Source organism: Leptopilina boulardi, unplaced genomic scaffold (assembly GCF_019393585.1).
Source record: "Leptopilina boulardi isolate dan_hultmark-lab unplaced genomic scaffold, ZJU_Lbou_2.1 LbouV2_165, whole genome shotgun sequence".
In the NCBI taxonomy this organism is placed as follows: domain Eukaryota; kingdom Metazoa; phylum Arthropoda; class Insecta; order Hymenoptera; family Figitidae; genus Leptopilina; species Leptopilina boulardi.
The window spans coordinates 1,874,649-1,892,972 of NW_026137713.1; the positions used below are offsets into that span (position 1 = coordinate 1,874,649).

At 33.2% G+C, this 18,324-nt stretch overlaps 2 protein-coding genes across 6 annotated transcripts in view; one reads left to right on the forward strand and one right to left on the reverse strand.

Moving 5' to 3' along the window:
- LOC127277219 (blood vessel epicardial substance-like) overlaps nucleotides 1-18,324 on the reverse strand; it is a 212,612-nt gene that overhangs the window by 59,301 nt on the left and 134,987 nt on the right. The window lies entirely within an intron of this gene.
- LOC127277223 (protein vestigial) overlaps nucleotides 1-18,324 on the forward strand; it is an 89,703-nt gene that overhangs the window by 54,817 nt on the left and 16,562 nt on the right. Inside the window, exons 2-5 of one of the 2 annotated variants that reach the window (XM_051298131.1) lie at nucleotides 6,840-7,050; nucleotides 7,395-7,556; nucleotides 15,934-16,057; nucleotides 16,448-16,674. In XM_051298131.1, coding sequence (XP_051154088.1) covers nucleotides 6,840-7,050; nucleotides 7,395-7,556; nucleotides 15,934-16,057; nucleotides 16,448-16,674 — 724 coding nt within the window. The remainder of the gene's footprint in view (nucleotides 1-6,839; nucleotides 7,051-7,394; nucleotides 7,557-15,933; nucleotides 16,058-16,447; nucleotides 16,675-18,324) is intronic. The other variant, XM_051298132.1, reaches the window with a different exon arrangement.

Consider the following 18,324-nt stretch of genomic DNA (forward strand, 5'->3'; position numbering starts at 1 on the left):
AATATACAAAAGTGCTCATAAAATTATGACCGATTATCTGACCTTAATAATGAAAGACGCACTCGCATGCTTTTTTTTCCATCTCTCTCAAATGGCATTTATCCAGTATACGTGTCAAAAAGTTGCGGGGACAAGTTGTTTTATTTTTAAAAGCGATATCACGCCAAGTTGGAATGATATGGCGAGTTTCAAGAAGTCCAAGAGAAAGAGAGGAAGAGAGATGAGAGAGGATCTCGTTGTAATTTGTCGACTGGACGGGAATTGCTCCATCGTCCACCTGGCGGCTTTACTAATGAACCAAACTTTAAACTAAAGGGAACTCGTTCGCAAAACCTTATCGGTAGTCGTAACCGTAGGATCAAGCGTCGTCGTCGTAGTCCCGACGATTTGCCGCGCGACCAGAGAGAAGTCGGGACTCTCCTCTCATCTTCGAATGCGAAGATAGGAGAATCGTGTCGACGAATGGCCGTGTCCGGCAAACAAATTGCAAGATAGCCCTTGGACTCATGGTAGCTCGTTACCGATCTTCTCTCATCCTTTTTTTTTTCGTCCGCCCTCCTCCTTCGTCTTTCTATATACCCATATCCTCCTTTTATCCGCCAACCAGACCTCGTGAATACGATTTCTCTTCCTTCCACGCCTCTTTCATTTTATCTCCATTTTCTCCCCCTTTACGTCTCTCCGCACTATTTGCGATTCTTCCGATTTTTAAAAACGACTACACTTACCTCTTTATGTAAAGTCTTTTATGGAGTTTATGCTCATTTATATATATAAAAGCATAATAATCAGGAAAATTTAATTTTTGTAATGTAATAAATAGTTTTTTTTATTAATTATTCTTTAATGAGATATTTTACAATTTAGGGTCAAATTATTAACAAAAAGGAAATGAAAAAAGGTGTTAACGTTAATGCCGATGTGGAAATATTTCACGTTTCTATACAGTTACTGTACAGTTATATACTATTTTCTATACAGTTCCTGGATAGTTAAACTATACTGAAATTAGCTAGAAATGTAACGCAACGATCAACAAGTTTCTAGATACTAAAACTATTTTGAAACTATCCAGTTTCTAGATACCTAAACTATATGGAAACTATATATATAGTTTCTAGATATAAAAAACTTTATTAAAATTGTCCAGTTTATAAAAACTTGAACTATATGGAAACTATATAGTTTCTAGATACTTTCCGTGTAGAAATTTACCTACCAGGGCCCTGGTAGTAAATAATAATCTGGTCTCGATCGGGGACAGTTCAGGGCCACGAGAAAATGTGGATTTTCTGATTAGGGGCACATCAGGTGCAGCGTCACACTCCCGCCCGATCCGAACCATGGCAAAATTTCTACACGGGTTAAACTATATGGAAACTATCTAGTTTCTAAATTCATAAAACTATATTGAAACTGTCCGATTACTATAAAGACTTGAACTATATGGAAACTATCTAGTTTCTAAATTCAAAAAACTATATTGAAACTGTCCAATTGCTATAAAGAATTGAACTATTTGGAAACTATATAGTTTCTAGATACTAAAACTATATTGAGACTGTCGAGTTTCTAGATACTTAAACTATATTGAAAATTTCTAGTTTCCATATAGTTGCAGTATTTAGAAACTGGATAGTTTAAATATAGTTTTAGTACCTAGAAACTAGAGTTTCAATATAGATTATGTATCTAAAAACTAGATAGTATAACTATGTCCTGAACTTTCTAAATAACCTAAATGCATTAGATAATTTCCATGTATAATTTATCTAGAAATTTGTTGATCGTAGCGTTATATTTCTAGCCAGTTTCTGCAAATTTTAACCATACAATATCTATATAGAAAATAGTATTACTGTACCATAACTGATTGGAAGATAGATCGTTTTAATGTAGTTTAAGTATCTTGAAACTAGATAGTTTCCATATAGTTCAACTATCTAGAAACTGGATAGTTTCTGGATATTTTTAGTGTCTAGAAACTGTCTATCTAGATTATTTCGAACGATCAGGACAGTTATACTATCTAGTTTTTAGATACTTGAAATATTTTGTAACTGTTCAGGTTCTAGATACTTGAACTATATGGAAACTATCTAATTTCTATATTTTTTAATTTTTGTCCATCGTAGATCGGATGATGTTGGTCCTATCAAAAAGTGCCCTGCATACATTTTTTGTAGAGCACTTACTATTATTAATTCTTTTCTAATAATTTCAATATTATTTTATCACAATATTTACAAGAATTTAAAATTCTTTCAACATATTCTTGTAAAAATAACAATTAATCATTTCCCGTCAGCTATAGGGCGCACTTTTTAACGGATTCAAATTAAATGATTCAATCGTGGATTAAAGGTCAAAATGATGTTGAAATCCCTGCTAGAGGGAAGCGATGAATACGCACTTGATAAAATGAGTCGACAAAGAGAGGGTTGGGGAGAGAAAAACATGGCGAGTGAACGCACAAGAAAGAAAGAGATAGAGGGGAAGGGTTTGGAGTCGCTCACGGTTTGGAATGCTTTGAAAGGCCGCGAGCGATTCTTGGCTAGAGTTTTGCTTGATTCTGCTGGCCGCGAGTTGCTCAGGACCTGGACCATCTCACAGGGAAGAAAGATGCAAAGAATTAGAGTGAGTGAGAGAGAAAAAAGATGAGAGGGGGGGGGGGAGAATTTGTGTGAGAGAGAAAAAGAGAGTGAGGAGAAACACTAGTGGTGGGAGATAAAGAGTGGGATGCAGGGAATCTGAGGTCGTCCTGACTTGCTTCAATTAATTACCACATTGTCGTCGTCCTCCTCTCGACGCTAGATGTTCCGCCATGGTAATCCCTGGGGGAGATATACCCCGCCTTGATTTAATCTCCAATAATTTTTTTTTCCGCGTAAGTCCCTTGTATATACGTCGCACTTACCGTCCCTTTTTGCAATTGATTCTCACGATACAACTCTCACAACTTGAGAGTACTTCTTATATATATATATATATAAGCGTGTAAAGTACATGCACTTTCATCAAATGATTAAACGAAAAGTGAAAAACAGGTTCCTTGAAATGGAAAGAAAAACGAGGTGTCAGCAGAGAGATCTTCTCTCCTTTCAGTTTCTTCCTTTTATGTACCACGGTTTACACTCCGGTCTTTAGGGGAAAAATATATGAGACTGATTATAATTGTCAGCAGCAGCGATATCATCTCATTCTCTTTTAAAAGTGACTTGCTGTAGATTAAGATTTTATACTCGAGAGAGTGTATAGTTTTTCAGAATAGTTTCTTATTCTTTTTATTATCATCATTAAAATTGTTTTGATTCATTATTAACTCTTTCTCTCTCCCACAATTTTCTTGATAATTTCTGATTGGTTAATTTTTAAATTCGGGCCGAAATCTTTCTGTTCGATCATTTACAATTTAAAATTAACCGATCAGAAATTATCAAGAAAATTGAGGAAGTGGAATTAGAAAAAGTGGAAGTGAAAATTGTATAAAAAATTTGGATCTTTTGTTTTTTAATTGACCTGCGGGAACTAATTCCTAATATATATAGAAGAAGTAGAATAATTCTTGAATATAATTTAGTCTCCCAAAAGAATCTCATTATCTATATCAAGAAGTTGGTCTGTCGTCGGAAGAGAAATGAAGGTCGCATCATAAATTGCAATAAGGCAAGACGAAGTAAGAACACTGTCTTGGATGCATGCTCATTCTTCAAGGAAGTGACAGTAACGTCCGCGCCTCTCATAGATGTCTTGACCTCGGAACCTTTCAGGGTCTTGTTAAGGATGTGAGGTGAGACGAAAGCTGGGAATATATACATAAAGGAGGCTCCAACGTGATCTCGATAAAAAGATCCTTTTCGCAGGTGCGAAGTTTTGTGACTATCTCATAAATTTGTGATAATTTTTCTTTCATCGTCATCACTTTTGTCAACTGCAGCAGATGCATTAGCAATCATTTGGCTGGAACTTTTCAGTTTCATTTCAACAAGTCAGAGAATCTGATGTACTACTCCAAGGAATGTCGGGTCTCAGTTTATTAGAGCAGATGATGATAGCATCTCGCAAGGCGTAACCTGTTTCTTTTCTGTCGTGTTCTTTCTGTTATTCACTTCTTCCTATTCCACTTGACTCTTGTTTTTATTTTTTTTCTCACATTCTCACTCATAAATGAGAAGCATATCGTAGTCTAAAGAACCTTTTTTTCTTATTTTTGGAAAATTAGATATATTAATATCTAAAGCTATATTTTCTTCTCGCATTTTCTTTAAAGCATTTATCATCATCCTTTTCGTCGCTGTATGATGTGGAGAAGAAATTGGTTAGGCGGGAGATTTCATAGTGGCAATATATACTCTGTCAACGGAGAAGAACTCGGAAGCAGAAAAGCGTTGAAGAGACGAGAGGCGTTGTAAAGTGTATAGAATGACAAAGTTCTCCACTTTGGTGTCAAAAGGATTGACTCAGGGGTCAGATTATAATTCATACACGTCGTCCATATGTCCAGGTGATTTATATTTTATTCACGGTAGTATGAACAACAATGGCTACTGGGAATTTCTCTATCTGCGAGCTTCCACCTCTTTCATCACGATGTGTGGAGGTGGTTGCCATGCCGACGTGCTTCTCTCATACCAGATGTGTTATTATCAGAAAAGGAGAGAAAGAGAGAGAAAGAGAGAGCCATAAAACTGTTTTACATATTTTGTAAATACATTGAAAATAAAAAATAATTACTCGTAATATTAAGAGATATTTAAGAGGTAAATCGAATTATTTAGATGTAAGATAAAAAAAAATTCGACTTGGAGAATTAATTTAGACTTGTACATTGCCATTGTCACAAAAACGCAGCCATCCACGAGTGTGTCCAAAAATAGCTCTACACCAAAAATAGTTTGCGATGCAAAGAAGCCTGCACTCGTCGAAAAGATTTAAGCAGAGAAAAAGCGAACCCTTATCGTATCGCAAACGTGCGTGCGTCCTTCTTGAGAAATAATGGAGGCTCTTCATCAAGATCTCTTTTTGGTATACAAATCTCACTCCAAAATATTTGGATATCATTAAATTTTATAAGTTTTCCAGTTTCTTTAGATTACTTTCTACAAAATGATTAGCAATTATTATTGTTAAAAATATTCACTAATTAATATAAGTCTATAGTGTGTAAATTGTAAACAGTAAATATAGGCAGTACTAGCAACAGTTTAGTAATTTTTCGTAGGGGCGACATATAATATAAAAGTTATTGGGAAAATTCAATTAGAATTCGGTGACCTGACGTGGCATTTGCAGCACTAAGATTTAATGAATAGCAGGCATTACATCCTATTTGGTCTCATTGCGACCGACCGTGACGATGCTCAGCATAGCATAGCTCTTGCGCTATTTGCAGTCCAAACCGAAGAGGATGGGGGATACAATGGACGCCGACGTCGAGCGTCGCTATGTGCTCAATGAAAACTACCCAAGCCATTGGCGTATTCCAACAACTACAACTCCTACTACTACATATTATAATTTCAACAAATTTTTTCTTTCTCACTCAAAAAAATATTTCTTTGAATCAAACAAGTATTTCTTTGATATAGGGTGTCACCTCCACAAGATTATTACCATGAAATGTTGCTGCAGGCTTACAATGAAAGATTGCTGCAACCTTAGCAACCTGGCATGGTAATTTTACTAAAACTTTATCTCAAAAGCTTTTATGTTGTCTGTGCTATTTTAAATAATTTTGTTTTGTTTTAAAATTTATAAATTTCAAAATGGTGGACCAAGAACCTCTATACGGGTAATTAACCTTTCGAGCGAAATTCACAGTTACAAATGAACTCAGCATATTTCGTGAATTCATTGGGGGCTAATTCCTTTATTTTGGTATAGGGTTCATCGAAAAAAGAAAGAATATGGAATGTGAACTGTAAATTTTCTCCTCAGCTGTCAACATACTCGAATTTTTGAGTAAAGATTTATAAATCCCGCCGGAGTTGCAGTTTTGGCGCCACTGCAAATACCGTGTGTGTCGTTTAATCGCATCTCTCTCGAGGTGCGAGGAGATTACAAGTGAATCTGCGTTAGGCGTGTTTCAAGATCCGCGAAGGCAACGACTCGCTCAGTTCTGGGCATTCCTTGAATAGCTGGATCATTTAGCCGCTTTGCATCATCGGCGACTGTCGTCGTCGTCGTCGTCGTCGTCGTGTGGCACTTGTACACGCGAGAGGGTATAAGCGAGAATAACTCGAAAATTTAAACGATATATTTCCTAAGCAATTTCTAGCCTTAAACACTCGCTACGGAAATGTCTCGTTGTCTTTTGATAAGTTTAATCTTGACATAGATCACAAGAAAAGCAATTTTCTGCGCCAAAATTTTTAAGTGCTATTATTTATAAGACTTTAATTTATAATTAGAATTTGTATTAAATATAGAGTGATATTAAAAATTATGTATAATATTAAAATGTATATCAAAATGTATAAAAAAAAGAGAGAATTTTCTCTTTTAGAAACAAAATCTAAAAGGTTACGCCATTGTCGGAGATCCATAACCTCAGTTATATGGTTTCAATCTCCTCAGGAGCATTATGGTTATGCTGTTTTCCCATTAAGGTTTATGTCGTCGAATTTACGAGATTTCCGATAACTTTTATCGTCCCTCTTGAAATCCAAATTTCCTGGCTTATTTCAGTTAACAGGCTCTTCCGCTTGTTACAAAATTTTAATTGAAAATTATACTATTAAATTTTCAATTAGTTTTAAAAATATGTGGAAATGATATACATATATATGAAATATAATAAAATTTCAATTCTTACAGAATTGTTTGCCTTTTTTTTTTAGTTAAATGTTCACCAAAGATCCTTGGAGGCAGCAGGACTTGAACTCTGCGGAGCAGGGGGTAGTATTCCTCAAGGTCAACCAAGTAGTACTGGTTCAATAGGGTCAGCACCAAGTCCAGCGTCTCCAAGACCAACACCCCAAACAAGAGCACCACTTGCAACCTCCACTTCCCAGTCTTCAAGGACCCTCGACGATGATAGATCGACGGACGGTAAACTTATTTTTCTCAATTTAAAATATGAACGTAAAAAATACTTCCTCTACGAAGGAAATATTTGCGACTAAAGCTAATTTTTTAGAATTCTTTAGAATATTTATTTTTGCAGAAAAAAAATTGTACCGAATTTTAATTTTACAGAATTATAATTTTTTTTCTGCAAAATTAAGATTCCATTAAATTACTGTTCTGAAAAAAATCTATAGAATAAACTTTGTATTAAATTATTATTCTAAAAAATTAGTCTCCCATATTTTGAAAATCGCAATTTTTTTTGGGATAAATAAAGATAAGAATTAAGAGGTAAATTAGGATATGAAGAGGCTTAATTATTTCAGCAGTAGGTGGTGGAACAGCAGCGGAAGATTCGGATGATGGTGAGAGTAGAGCACAATATGTTAGTGCAAATTGTGTGGTTTTCACTCATTACCGAGGTGATGCGGCAACCGAGGTAGACGAACATTTTCATAGAGCCCTCCAGCAGGATAATAAACTAAAAGGTGAGTTTTTCATTTCTTTCTATTTTTGCGATATAGTATTTGGAATTAAACATTTTTTTTTTAGTGATACAAAAAAGGATAAAAAAGAATATTAATTTTTTTAGTGATTTATAATTGAAAGTGACAAATTTTGTTTGATTGCTACAACAAATCTCTGTATTGTAACAATATATTTGTTACAACAAATTTTTAGTTGTTACAACAAAATTATATTTTTTCTTGCAACAAATATTGTTGTAGTAACAAATATATTGTTAGTGTAATAATACAGATTTGTTGTAGCGACCAAACAAAATTTAGTTATATATATACAACAATTCATTTTTCTCCGTATGCAGTATTCGTTGAATTGGGTATAGTGTGAAAATCGATCTTAGGATAAAATGAAATTTCTCACGGGCGGGAAGATAAATGCATGGGCTTGTTGAAGGAATCAAAGCTGGTCAGGATTTCAGGGTCCCCGACTCTCGATGTAATAAAGTGCGCCATTAGCCACGACAACGCTAACAAGCACCGGAACAATTGTTCCGCCGTCGTGCATCAAGAGTTAAAACTCGAGCTGCTTGAACGAAGTAAGAACGTATATATATATATAGGAAGGGGGGAAGTGAAGGGAGATCGCAGGGTGTTGCGGAGAGTTTGGCAAGCGATCAGCCTCCCGGCTATATCGGTGTCGTTTAAGGCCACATTTATCCCAACGTTACTCAGGATCAGTTCACTAGCCTGCTTAGAATTCAAGACAACACGACCTAATTGTTATGTGCCTTCTTACCTTCTCTTCCTCCCTCCTTCTTTCTCTTTAACCCCCTGCTTCTTTTTTTTTAACCATCTCTTTTACCCCTCTGCTCCTTTTTTCATCATCTCTTTCTCTTCTACCCTCCTTGCTCCTTTTTCACTATCTTTTTCTCTTTTTCCCTTAATACTCCTTCTACTATCTCTTTCCCTTTATTTCTCATTTCTCCCTCTTACTCTCGCCACCTCGCGGTTTACTCCGCAACAAACTGACACCATGGTGGGGTAAGAGAGGTAAATTAAGAGCTTCTCTTGCCTACGAGAAAGCAGTGCAACTCGCACTCAAAGAGAGAAAGAGAATGGGCGCGAGAATTTGTGAGACGATTTTAGATCTGGAATGTCGAGTAAGCCACTATACAAGGACAGAAGTAGATGACTACTGTTTGTATATATATATATAAATATAAGGTATTCCTGAAAGAGAGGCCACAAGGTCTCTTTGATTGGGACAGGTGCCATGGCGAAAGCTTATACGATATCATTGTGAGAAAGTCCATGGAATTATCGAAAGGTCAATCGATCTTGCTTCAATGAGAAATAACTTTTGCTAATAATGATCGTGTTGATCAAAATGTCACTTTACCTTATTTGTGTAGTTATCATTACATGCGAAGATTTTACAAACCAGAAATGCCAATTTATATATATACACAGGATGTCAATCTTATACAGATTTCTAAGGCGATAATATGATTGCGTTTCTTTGTTGGATAATTTTGCTTCCTAAACTTTTGAATTAATCTAGACGCACTAGATAGTTTCCATGTTGTAAACCATCTAGAAACTAGATAGTATCATTATCTTGACCTATCTAAATAATCTAGATGCACATACATAGTTTTTAGATACTAAAACTATGTTGAAACTATCCAGTTTCTAGATACTTAAACTATATGGAAACTATATCTAGTTTCCAGATACTTGAACTAAATGTAAACTATCTATATACTATTCTATATACTTTAAGTATATAGAAACTAGTTAGTTTCAATTTAGCTCACTTATCTAGAAACTAGATAGTTACAATATAGTTTAAGTATCTAGAAACTTGTTGGTTTTAGCGTTATATTTCTATTTAGTTTCTATTCAGTTACGGTAAAGTTATCATATTTTCTATGTCGCCACTGTATAGTTGAAGTATACAGAAACTAGATAGAGATATAACTCTACGACCAACAAGTTTCTAGATACTTAATCTAGATGGAAACTGTCTAGTGCATCTAGATTATATAAAGACCAGAACAGTTATATTATCTAGTTTCTAGATACTCAAACTATATTGAAACTATCCAGTTTCTATGTACTTTAAGTAAATTGAAACTAGATAATTGGGATGTAGTTTAAGTATCTTGAAACCAGATAGTTTCCATAGAGTTCAAGTATCTAGAAACTGGATTGTTTAAATATAGTTTTATTATCCAGAAACTAAATAGTTTCAATATAGTTGAAATCTCTAGAAACTTGTTGGTCGTAGCGTTACATTTCTAGCTAGTTTCAATATAATTCAACTACACTCTATATAGAAAATAGTATAACGTATGTGAAATATTTCTACACAATTTTATGGATACTCACTAAAAAATTTTGTCAAAAAATAAAACGCAAAGAATTCAATTGTCAGGCGCATATCATATAGAAACTGGAAAAGTGCCAGTGAAGCTAGACCATAAATAAACTACAAAGGAACTGTTTGCCTCTTTCACTTTATCATTCTGTTCATGAAATATTTATAAACACGAGGGCTCGACGTCATTACTCATAATCACTGATAGAAGATTGCGACTGATGAGAGAATGGTGAATAGCTTGAGAAGATGGTGTCACTAAAGTGATAGTTCGAAATGATAAAATGATATACCCGGGAGTTGTTTCTCATTGAGGCATAAATATTTGCAGTCGAGCATAAATATCTTGTCGCGTGTGTGCACAACTAACTCCTCTTTCCTTCCATATAGTTGAGTTGAGCTATATCAAAACAAGTATATAATAACGTTGAAGCTGGGAAATTGAGCATATCGTTCTGCTCGGTGGCGTCAAATTAACGCCCAGCGGGAAACTCATCGCTTCTTTTTTTTTTTTCTTTTTTAACTTCCTTTTTTTCAATTCTTCACTTTCTATCTGACTCCTCGTCACTCATATAAGAATCTTTCTTTCTTTCTCATTTACTCTCATTTCGCGTCTTTCTATGGCAGGAGTGCTGCAATTACTTGACATGTGGACGCCACGGCGTCTTCAAAGAGACACTTCGGCGACAACGCTCTAAATCCGAATAACAAGCCATCCAGTCGTAGCGCCACATCAATCTGCCTCTGGGTTATACATTTTGACGAATCGCAGTCTTGCTTCCATCCAGACGTCTTCATAAATGTAATTTTCCTTTTAACGATTTAATATTCCATCGAAAACTCCGTATTCTTCAGAAATATATATTTTTATTTAGTAAAATTTCAAATTTTACTATCTAATTAGGAATTAAATGTTTTATTTCATAATTGCAACATTGTATATATTTAAATATACATTTGTGAAATAAAAAGAGAGGAAATAAAAATTAATTTACAATGTGAACAATCGTAAAATCCACATGCAAAGTATTCCGGTATTATATTTTTCTAAATTGAATAAGAGATCAGATTAGATAAAACCTAAGGGGTAGACTAAAGCAAAGTGATAAAATATAATTGATAGTTGAGAATACAAATTAAACCAGTTCTTGATCGTTTTCATCTTCGATTCCACACTATCTTATAAGCATTCGTGGTTTATGCATCATATAAAAAAAAAAAAGTGATCAGAAAGAACGTCTTCCGCGTTCATCTCGATCCAGTTTTATTATTTTTGCTGTTTATATATATATTTGCATATACACACACATACTTATATGTATGTAAGTTGCGATGCTGTGAAATGGTCCATTAATCCTAGAAGTCTTGACTCTGGCTTATCGAGGGACATCTGTCGTGGTTGACCTTCGGCGAAGAGGTCCCGATGTAAACGTCGATCTACGGGAGATCAGCTTGAACCTCTCGGACTATACCTCTCGACTTCTTTTCCTTCTTCTCTCAGCATCTCAGTTGTACAGATTCACCTCTCCTCCCGTATACATATATATAGATATATTTTCTGCTCGTATATATATACGAGCAGTCCCACAACACACACCGCGGCATCGCAGGGCCTTGGCCACAGAAGAAAGCCGACTTCGAGGCCCCGACACTCTGTTTCTTTAATTGCGTTAATAAATAAAGGACAGTCGGCCGAGCCTAGAACTTTCAGAGGCAACGGAGAGAAGCAGAGGGAGAGGAAACAGGACAGAGATGTGAAACGAGAGGGGAAAGATTCGAAAGAGGAAGAGATGAAACGATTGTAAAGGGCAAAAAAAGAGGAATCGAGAGAGGAGAGTCGATGAATAGGAGAGAAGGAGAAAATGGTCTAGAAAGAGGATTCTTTTTTTAGTTTTTTTTTTTTGTAAATCGGTTCTATTTTTATAAATTTTTGTTTTATTCTTCTTCGAGACATATATAAAGAGAATTTTTTTTAAAAATAATAAAGAAAAAAAAATAGATGGTCACAATATTGCGAATATTACACGACAATATTGCGAATATTGCACGGCAATATTGAGACAGTATTGTAATATTGAGGTAACATTGAGGCAATATTGTAACGTTATTTCCGCCTTGAGGTAATATTGCCAGGCAATATAAGGAAACGTTTTCTGGTAATATTGAGGCAATATTGCGACAATATTTCCCATATTTGCATAGTTCTATTTTAATTTTATGCAAAACAAAATTGTCGCAATATTTTCTCAATATTAGCGGATATATAATCAGCGTTAACAGCAATATTTCAGAGCAATGTTGACTCAATATTACATGACAGTGTTGTGAATATTGCGCGGCAATATTCCCGTAAAACAGACATAATATGTTGCTGCAATATTGCCATGCAATATTGCCTTAATATTGCCATGCAATATTAATGTAATATTGCCGTGCAATATTCGCAATATTTTCACATAATATTGATGTAATATTTCCGTGCAATATTCGCAATATTTTCACGTAATATTGCCGTGCAATATCCGCAATATTTTCACGTAATATTGATGTAATATTGCCGTGCAATATTCGCAATATTTTCACGTAATATTGATGCAATATTGCCGTGCAATATTCGCAATAATGTGGCCCTATTTGAAAAACAGAAAGAAGCAAAATTAAAAATTTGAAAATGTAATAAATACTGATAAATTAGCGGACGATTGAAAAAAAGCAGAAGGGAATCAGAGACAATTAGCCGATCAGTGTAGTAAGAAAGAGAAACAAAATTCGCAAAAAAAAAAAAAAAAAATTAATGTGATGAAAAGGTATTAGAAAAAAATGTCGAATGTAAGAAAGAGAGAGAGAAAGCTGTCTGGAGAATAAGGAGAAGATTGAATATATAGCAGAATATAATTCGGGACAAGGGGCAAAAGGGGATAATCGAAACGGATGAAGGCAGATGTGTTATCTAGCATCTCGTGAGCAAATCGCAATATTTAACGCGATAGTTAGTTTCCGACCGTTTGTGTGTTTTTATTTTATTTTATTTTTTTTTTTGAAGGAGCGAGAATGAGTTTTGGTCTCGTGCAACCAATTCCCTTTTGGCCGTGAGCAGTTGCGCGGTGGACATGCGGCCCAAGAAAAACATATTTTAGAAGGACCCCGAGTATAAGGGGACTTCCCCGCCTTTTATGCCGCATGCGGCATGGCATTCCATCCGTGGGAAACAATGCGGACTGGCTTCTTTATACGGCAAATGTGTCGTGGGTGGGTGTTATGGGGCGCTCTTCGATACGCGCGTTCAAATTACAATATCGGAAAGAGGCCCCCATATACGACAATCGCCAACACAATCCAAATGGTCCCTTCTGCGGCGGGTGAGACCCCAAATGAATTTTCTCTTTCCGCCGTTACTTTGTATATATCTTCATTGCGCGACAACGTCCCACTCTTACTGCCTTTTTCTACTTCATATATATCTATACCCGTGTGGAAATGGCCCTGTTTGGCCCTGATAATAACAAGGCATTAGAGAGTCCCTGGCCAGTTTTTCTAGATTAATAAAAAAATATATAAATACAAGTTTTTAATAACTTTTTTTTCCAATACCGTTGTTAACTATTAATAAATATCATTATTTAACGGTTATTACAATTTTTTTTTTCATGGCGTTTACCAGAAATTCTGTTGAAGCCCTTATAAGGGCATTTACCAGTGTTACTTGTAAACGCCTTTCCAAAATGTGCGGTGTTTAATAGAATTTCTGGTGAGTGCCTTTAATAAGGCTTTCACCAGAAATACTTGTCAATGCCTTAAAAAAATTCTGGTCAAAGCCTTTAAAAGGGGTTTTACCAGAAATACTCGTCAATGCCGTATAAAAATTCTGGTCAGAGCCATTAAAAAGGCTTTTAACAGAAATACTTGCCAACACCAAACTAGAATTTCTAGCCAATGCCCTAAATGGGGCTTTTACCAGAAATACTGGCTCACGCCACATAGAATTTTTCGCCAAATCCCTTAATAGGGCTTTCACCAGAAATATTAACTAACGCCATATAGAATTTCTCGCCAGAGCCCTTAATAGGGCTTTCAATAGAAATACTTATCAATACCATACAGATTTTTACCATAAATTCTCGGCAACGACAGAATAAAAGAAAAAGAGACGAACTGAGTCGTCTTCGTGTTAGAAGATGTCGAATGAAACAAAAGTTACACATTGAGAAGCTTATTTTCTTAAGTATTAATATGAATAATAAACATGAAACATTTTATTAGTTAAATGGTTTGTCACCTGTTTTTGGCTCAACCATAAAATTAATTTTTTGTTATTTTAAATACTTAAAATAATATAATTTCATTTCGAATAGGAGTAGTATAATTGCATCTGGGAAATCCCAAAAATTTGCTACAAACATGTGACATATTGTAAGAAAGACCCCATAAAACGATCCATACCTGCAAAGAATCTAAATAACTTAGGGTTTTCATTTTCTTAAAGGATGAGATAGAGAGAGAGAGAGGGGGGAGGGTTTACATGACCTGTCTTTTAAAAGTACACTTTTCTCCAAAGTGAATTCTATACGACCTCCGATATGGTCGAGCGGTTTAAAGCGTCCTTGCGTTATCCAAACTTGCGTTGCGATATTGTGTTAGGGGTTCGAATCCCTGCGTTAGGAATTTTCTGAATATATGTATGTTTGTATGTAAGTATAACTGTGTACATAGAATGTTAATGTTGACTCTTAAATAATAATAAACATAAATGTGCATAAAATTCCTGCCTTCAAATAAAAAAAAGTTAAAAAAAATTAAATAATAACTAATTTTTAAACTAAAATATTATTTTGTTGAAATGAGTACTCTGAATCTATTTTTTAATTCTATCCTTGTTTAAATTATAAATATATTAATATTTTTAATAAGTTAATATTAATGTAATTAATTTTTTATAAATTCATGAGAAAGATTATGTAACAATTAATTTTAATTTATTTATTTAAAACTTTGTTGTAAAAACGAAAAGGCTTCTACTAAAAAAAGAACAAGGCTTTCTCCAGAAAAACATGCCAGGCACTGGCCAGTTTCCCCTTTTAAAGGCATTCCCCAAAACTAGCATTACAGCCTGTCCAGTTACTGGCCGATATTACTGCCCAGTCCCTTTCTATTCACAAGGCAGATTGGCCAGGGCCTCTCTAACGCCTTTTGAAGATTTCCACACGGGTATAGCATACTTCTTTTTCCCTCTTACAATTTTTTCGAAATCGTTTCTTCAATTTTTCTTTAATTTAAAGAAAATTTGATTTAAAAAGAATATTGTTTAATTTAAAGAAATACCCTTTTTACAATTTCAAACAAAATTTTATTTAGAAGAAAAAAATTTTTTTTATATCAAATAAATTTTCTTTAAATTAAAGAAAACATTTTTTTGACTCTATATATCAAAGAAATATTTGTTTGATTCAAAGAAACATATTTTTCTTGTTGTAAAGAGAATATACGCGGAGAGGATGTTAAATGAACTTTCGAAATTGCGTTTACGATTCGAGTAGATTGGCGAGTATATATAAGAGGTTTTGAGAAAAGAAAAAAAAATAAGAAGAAAGAAGAGGAATCTCGAAAGCAATGACATGGGATACGCAAGACAAGCTTCTGGCTTCAGAGTGGTCCCTTGTAAAACATCCACGCGGTACCCTTCTGTCTCAGTGAGCGTTTCCGTGGGATCGCCTTGTTCGACTATTTTCATCGGGGTTTTAAAATCGAAATCCGCATTTTTCAGAAGTCTCCTCTCGCGAGCATCGATCCCTTTCACATAAATCAATCTAGCGTTAAGATCATGGTCCTCGAATAGTAAATACTCCCAAGATGTAAATAACTGTGAGAGAGAAATCTCAATGGCAATCAACACGTTTGTTCTTTTTTTTTCTTCTTTTTTCTTCGCTAGAAGACGAAAATTTATTTTTGAATCCTTTTATCTCTTTTTTTTAAATTATTGTTTTGTATTTAAAATGTGCAATGATTTTTTATTTTATTTTTCAGAAAATATTTCTCCAATGAACATGAGAAATTTCCCTCCGTCCTTTTGGAAAAGTCATCACACTGGTGAGGTTTATGAATACCCGACGGATCCATGGCATCCTCATTATCCCCAATATCATCATAGGTTTGTACAATAATTAATCATTTTCTTTTTAACTCTTCAAAACTCAAAAAAATATTTGTTTGAATCAACCAAATATAGTTAATTTGGTTCAATCAAATTTGTTCTTCCTTCGAAAAATTTATTGAAATAAACACTAACGTTTATTTAGATTAAACAAATATTTATTTGAAGCAAAAACGAATTTTGTTTGAAATAACCAAAAAAATTTAAATTAATATTTGTTTGATCTAAATAAACGTTTTTGGTTTATTTCAATAAATTTTTTGAATGAAGAAAGAATTTGATTGAACCAAATAGAATAAAATGTAAAATAAAATTTAATAGTAAAATTTGTCAACCAACTATAGGTAAAAGAAGGAAATAAATAAATTTCTTTTTTCCTCTCTTTAGAGCTGTGCACGAATACCACCACCATAATATGGCGGCGGCAGCAAGTTACGGTGGTTTATTATTGGGTGGTGCTCGAGGACTTGGACACCATACAACCCACCATGCGGCGCATCACGCGCATGCCGCAGCATCCTACAAGGACTGGACGTCGGCGACGCCGTCGCAATCACTTGTCGATGCTTCTTCGGCGCCTCCTTATCCCCATGGTCCATATGCACCCTTATCTGGTGAGTATTGGACCTGAACTATTGGCCTCTACTCGCATATATTATTTTTAATTCAATTCGCGTCCTCCTATTTCTTCTTTATTTATTTATCCTCATTCTTTTATCCACTCAATCGTGACGTGACACTATTTCATACTTCATTTCTTTTACCCGTTTAATTATATTGATAATATAATTAATTAATTAATTCGATTATATAATTAATTATAATAAAATCGAGAAAAATAATTCTAAATTTTTTTTATTGTAAAGCAAAGAAATTAATTAATGGAAGATTAATTAATATTACAATTTATTATATAATATATTAAAAATATATAATATTATAAATTTAAAGAAAAAAAATTATTTGTCCGATTATTTTATTCAAATAAAATTTTTTCCCTATATTACACCCAGAAAAATGTTTTATTTGAAACAAAAATATAATATATTTGATTTAAATAAACGTATATTTGTCTCAGAGCCTAATAAATTTTTTATATTTGGCGTAAATAAACATTTTTTTTATGATAAATAAAATGTTTATTTAAATCAAGTAAAATTTATTTGCAACAAATAAAAATTTATTTATGTCTCTAAGACAAAAATATATATTTTCTCTGAGTGTAATTATTTACAACTTTGGTACAATTATTTTAATAATTATTACATAACATTAAATTATAAATGTTTAAAAAAAATTTTGCAATCAATTTATTAAGTAAATTCAAAGGGGAAATAAAAATATTATTTAGCGCGTAATGAAAAAAAATGTAATATATGAAAAGTATAGGATAATGTGTATAATGCGATATATATATATTAATAGTATTTTTAAGATATACTATTATTTTACGGTTTCAATTCAAGTTTACTAGTCAGAAAATATTTGAGAAAAACTTGTGTATTTAATGTAAAAAAAAAATGATAATACGTCACGATTGCGGCGGTAAAAATGAGATTTATGAATATTATATATATATATATAGTTTATAAGAAAAATGAGGCAATGCTATATATATATAGACGAATCAAGTGAAGAATTCTAGTTAAATTTGAATTATTTATAAAGGTATATTTCGTTTATTCATTTGTTACTTGATACAGTGAAAATATTTATTCGAATTCGAGAAAGTAATTTGTTATATACATATATATATATAAAAAAACTCTACGATAAATGATTTCAAGAAACTTGTGAAAATGAACGGAGAGAGAAAAAACAAATTTTTTTGAAGATTTAAAATGAAAAAAATTTATTATGATATAAAATTTAAAATTTAAATATAAAATAATTTTGCAATTATTTTCATTTTAAAGAATATTTTAGAAGTCTTTTCCTAAAAAAAAGAACTTTTATGATTTGCAAATAAAATTTCTTTTGTGTTTATTGGTTTTTTAATTGTATTTTTTTTCGATTATTATTTTTTATCCAAAGAGCAGTTTGGTTAAATCAACAATAAATTAGAAAAAAAAATTTACATAAAATTTGTGATTCAATTAAACTTGTTTTTTTAATAAAATTTTTTTAGTTAAAGATTTATGAATAACTTTATTAGTTGACTGAAACAAACTGTTTTCTGGGTGTATTTTTTTTTTTTTTTTTGCTTTTTAATTCACTAAAAATGTTAATTTTTATTAATTTGGAATTTTCTCAGTTTTTTTTTA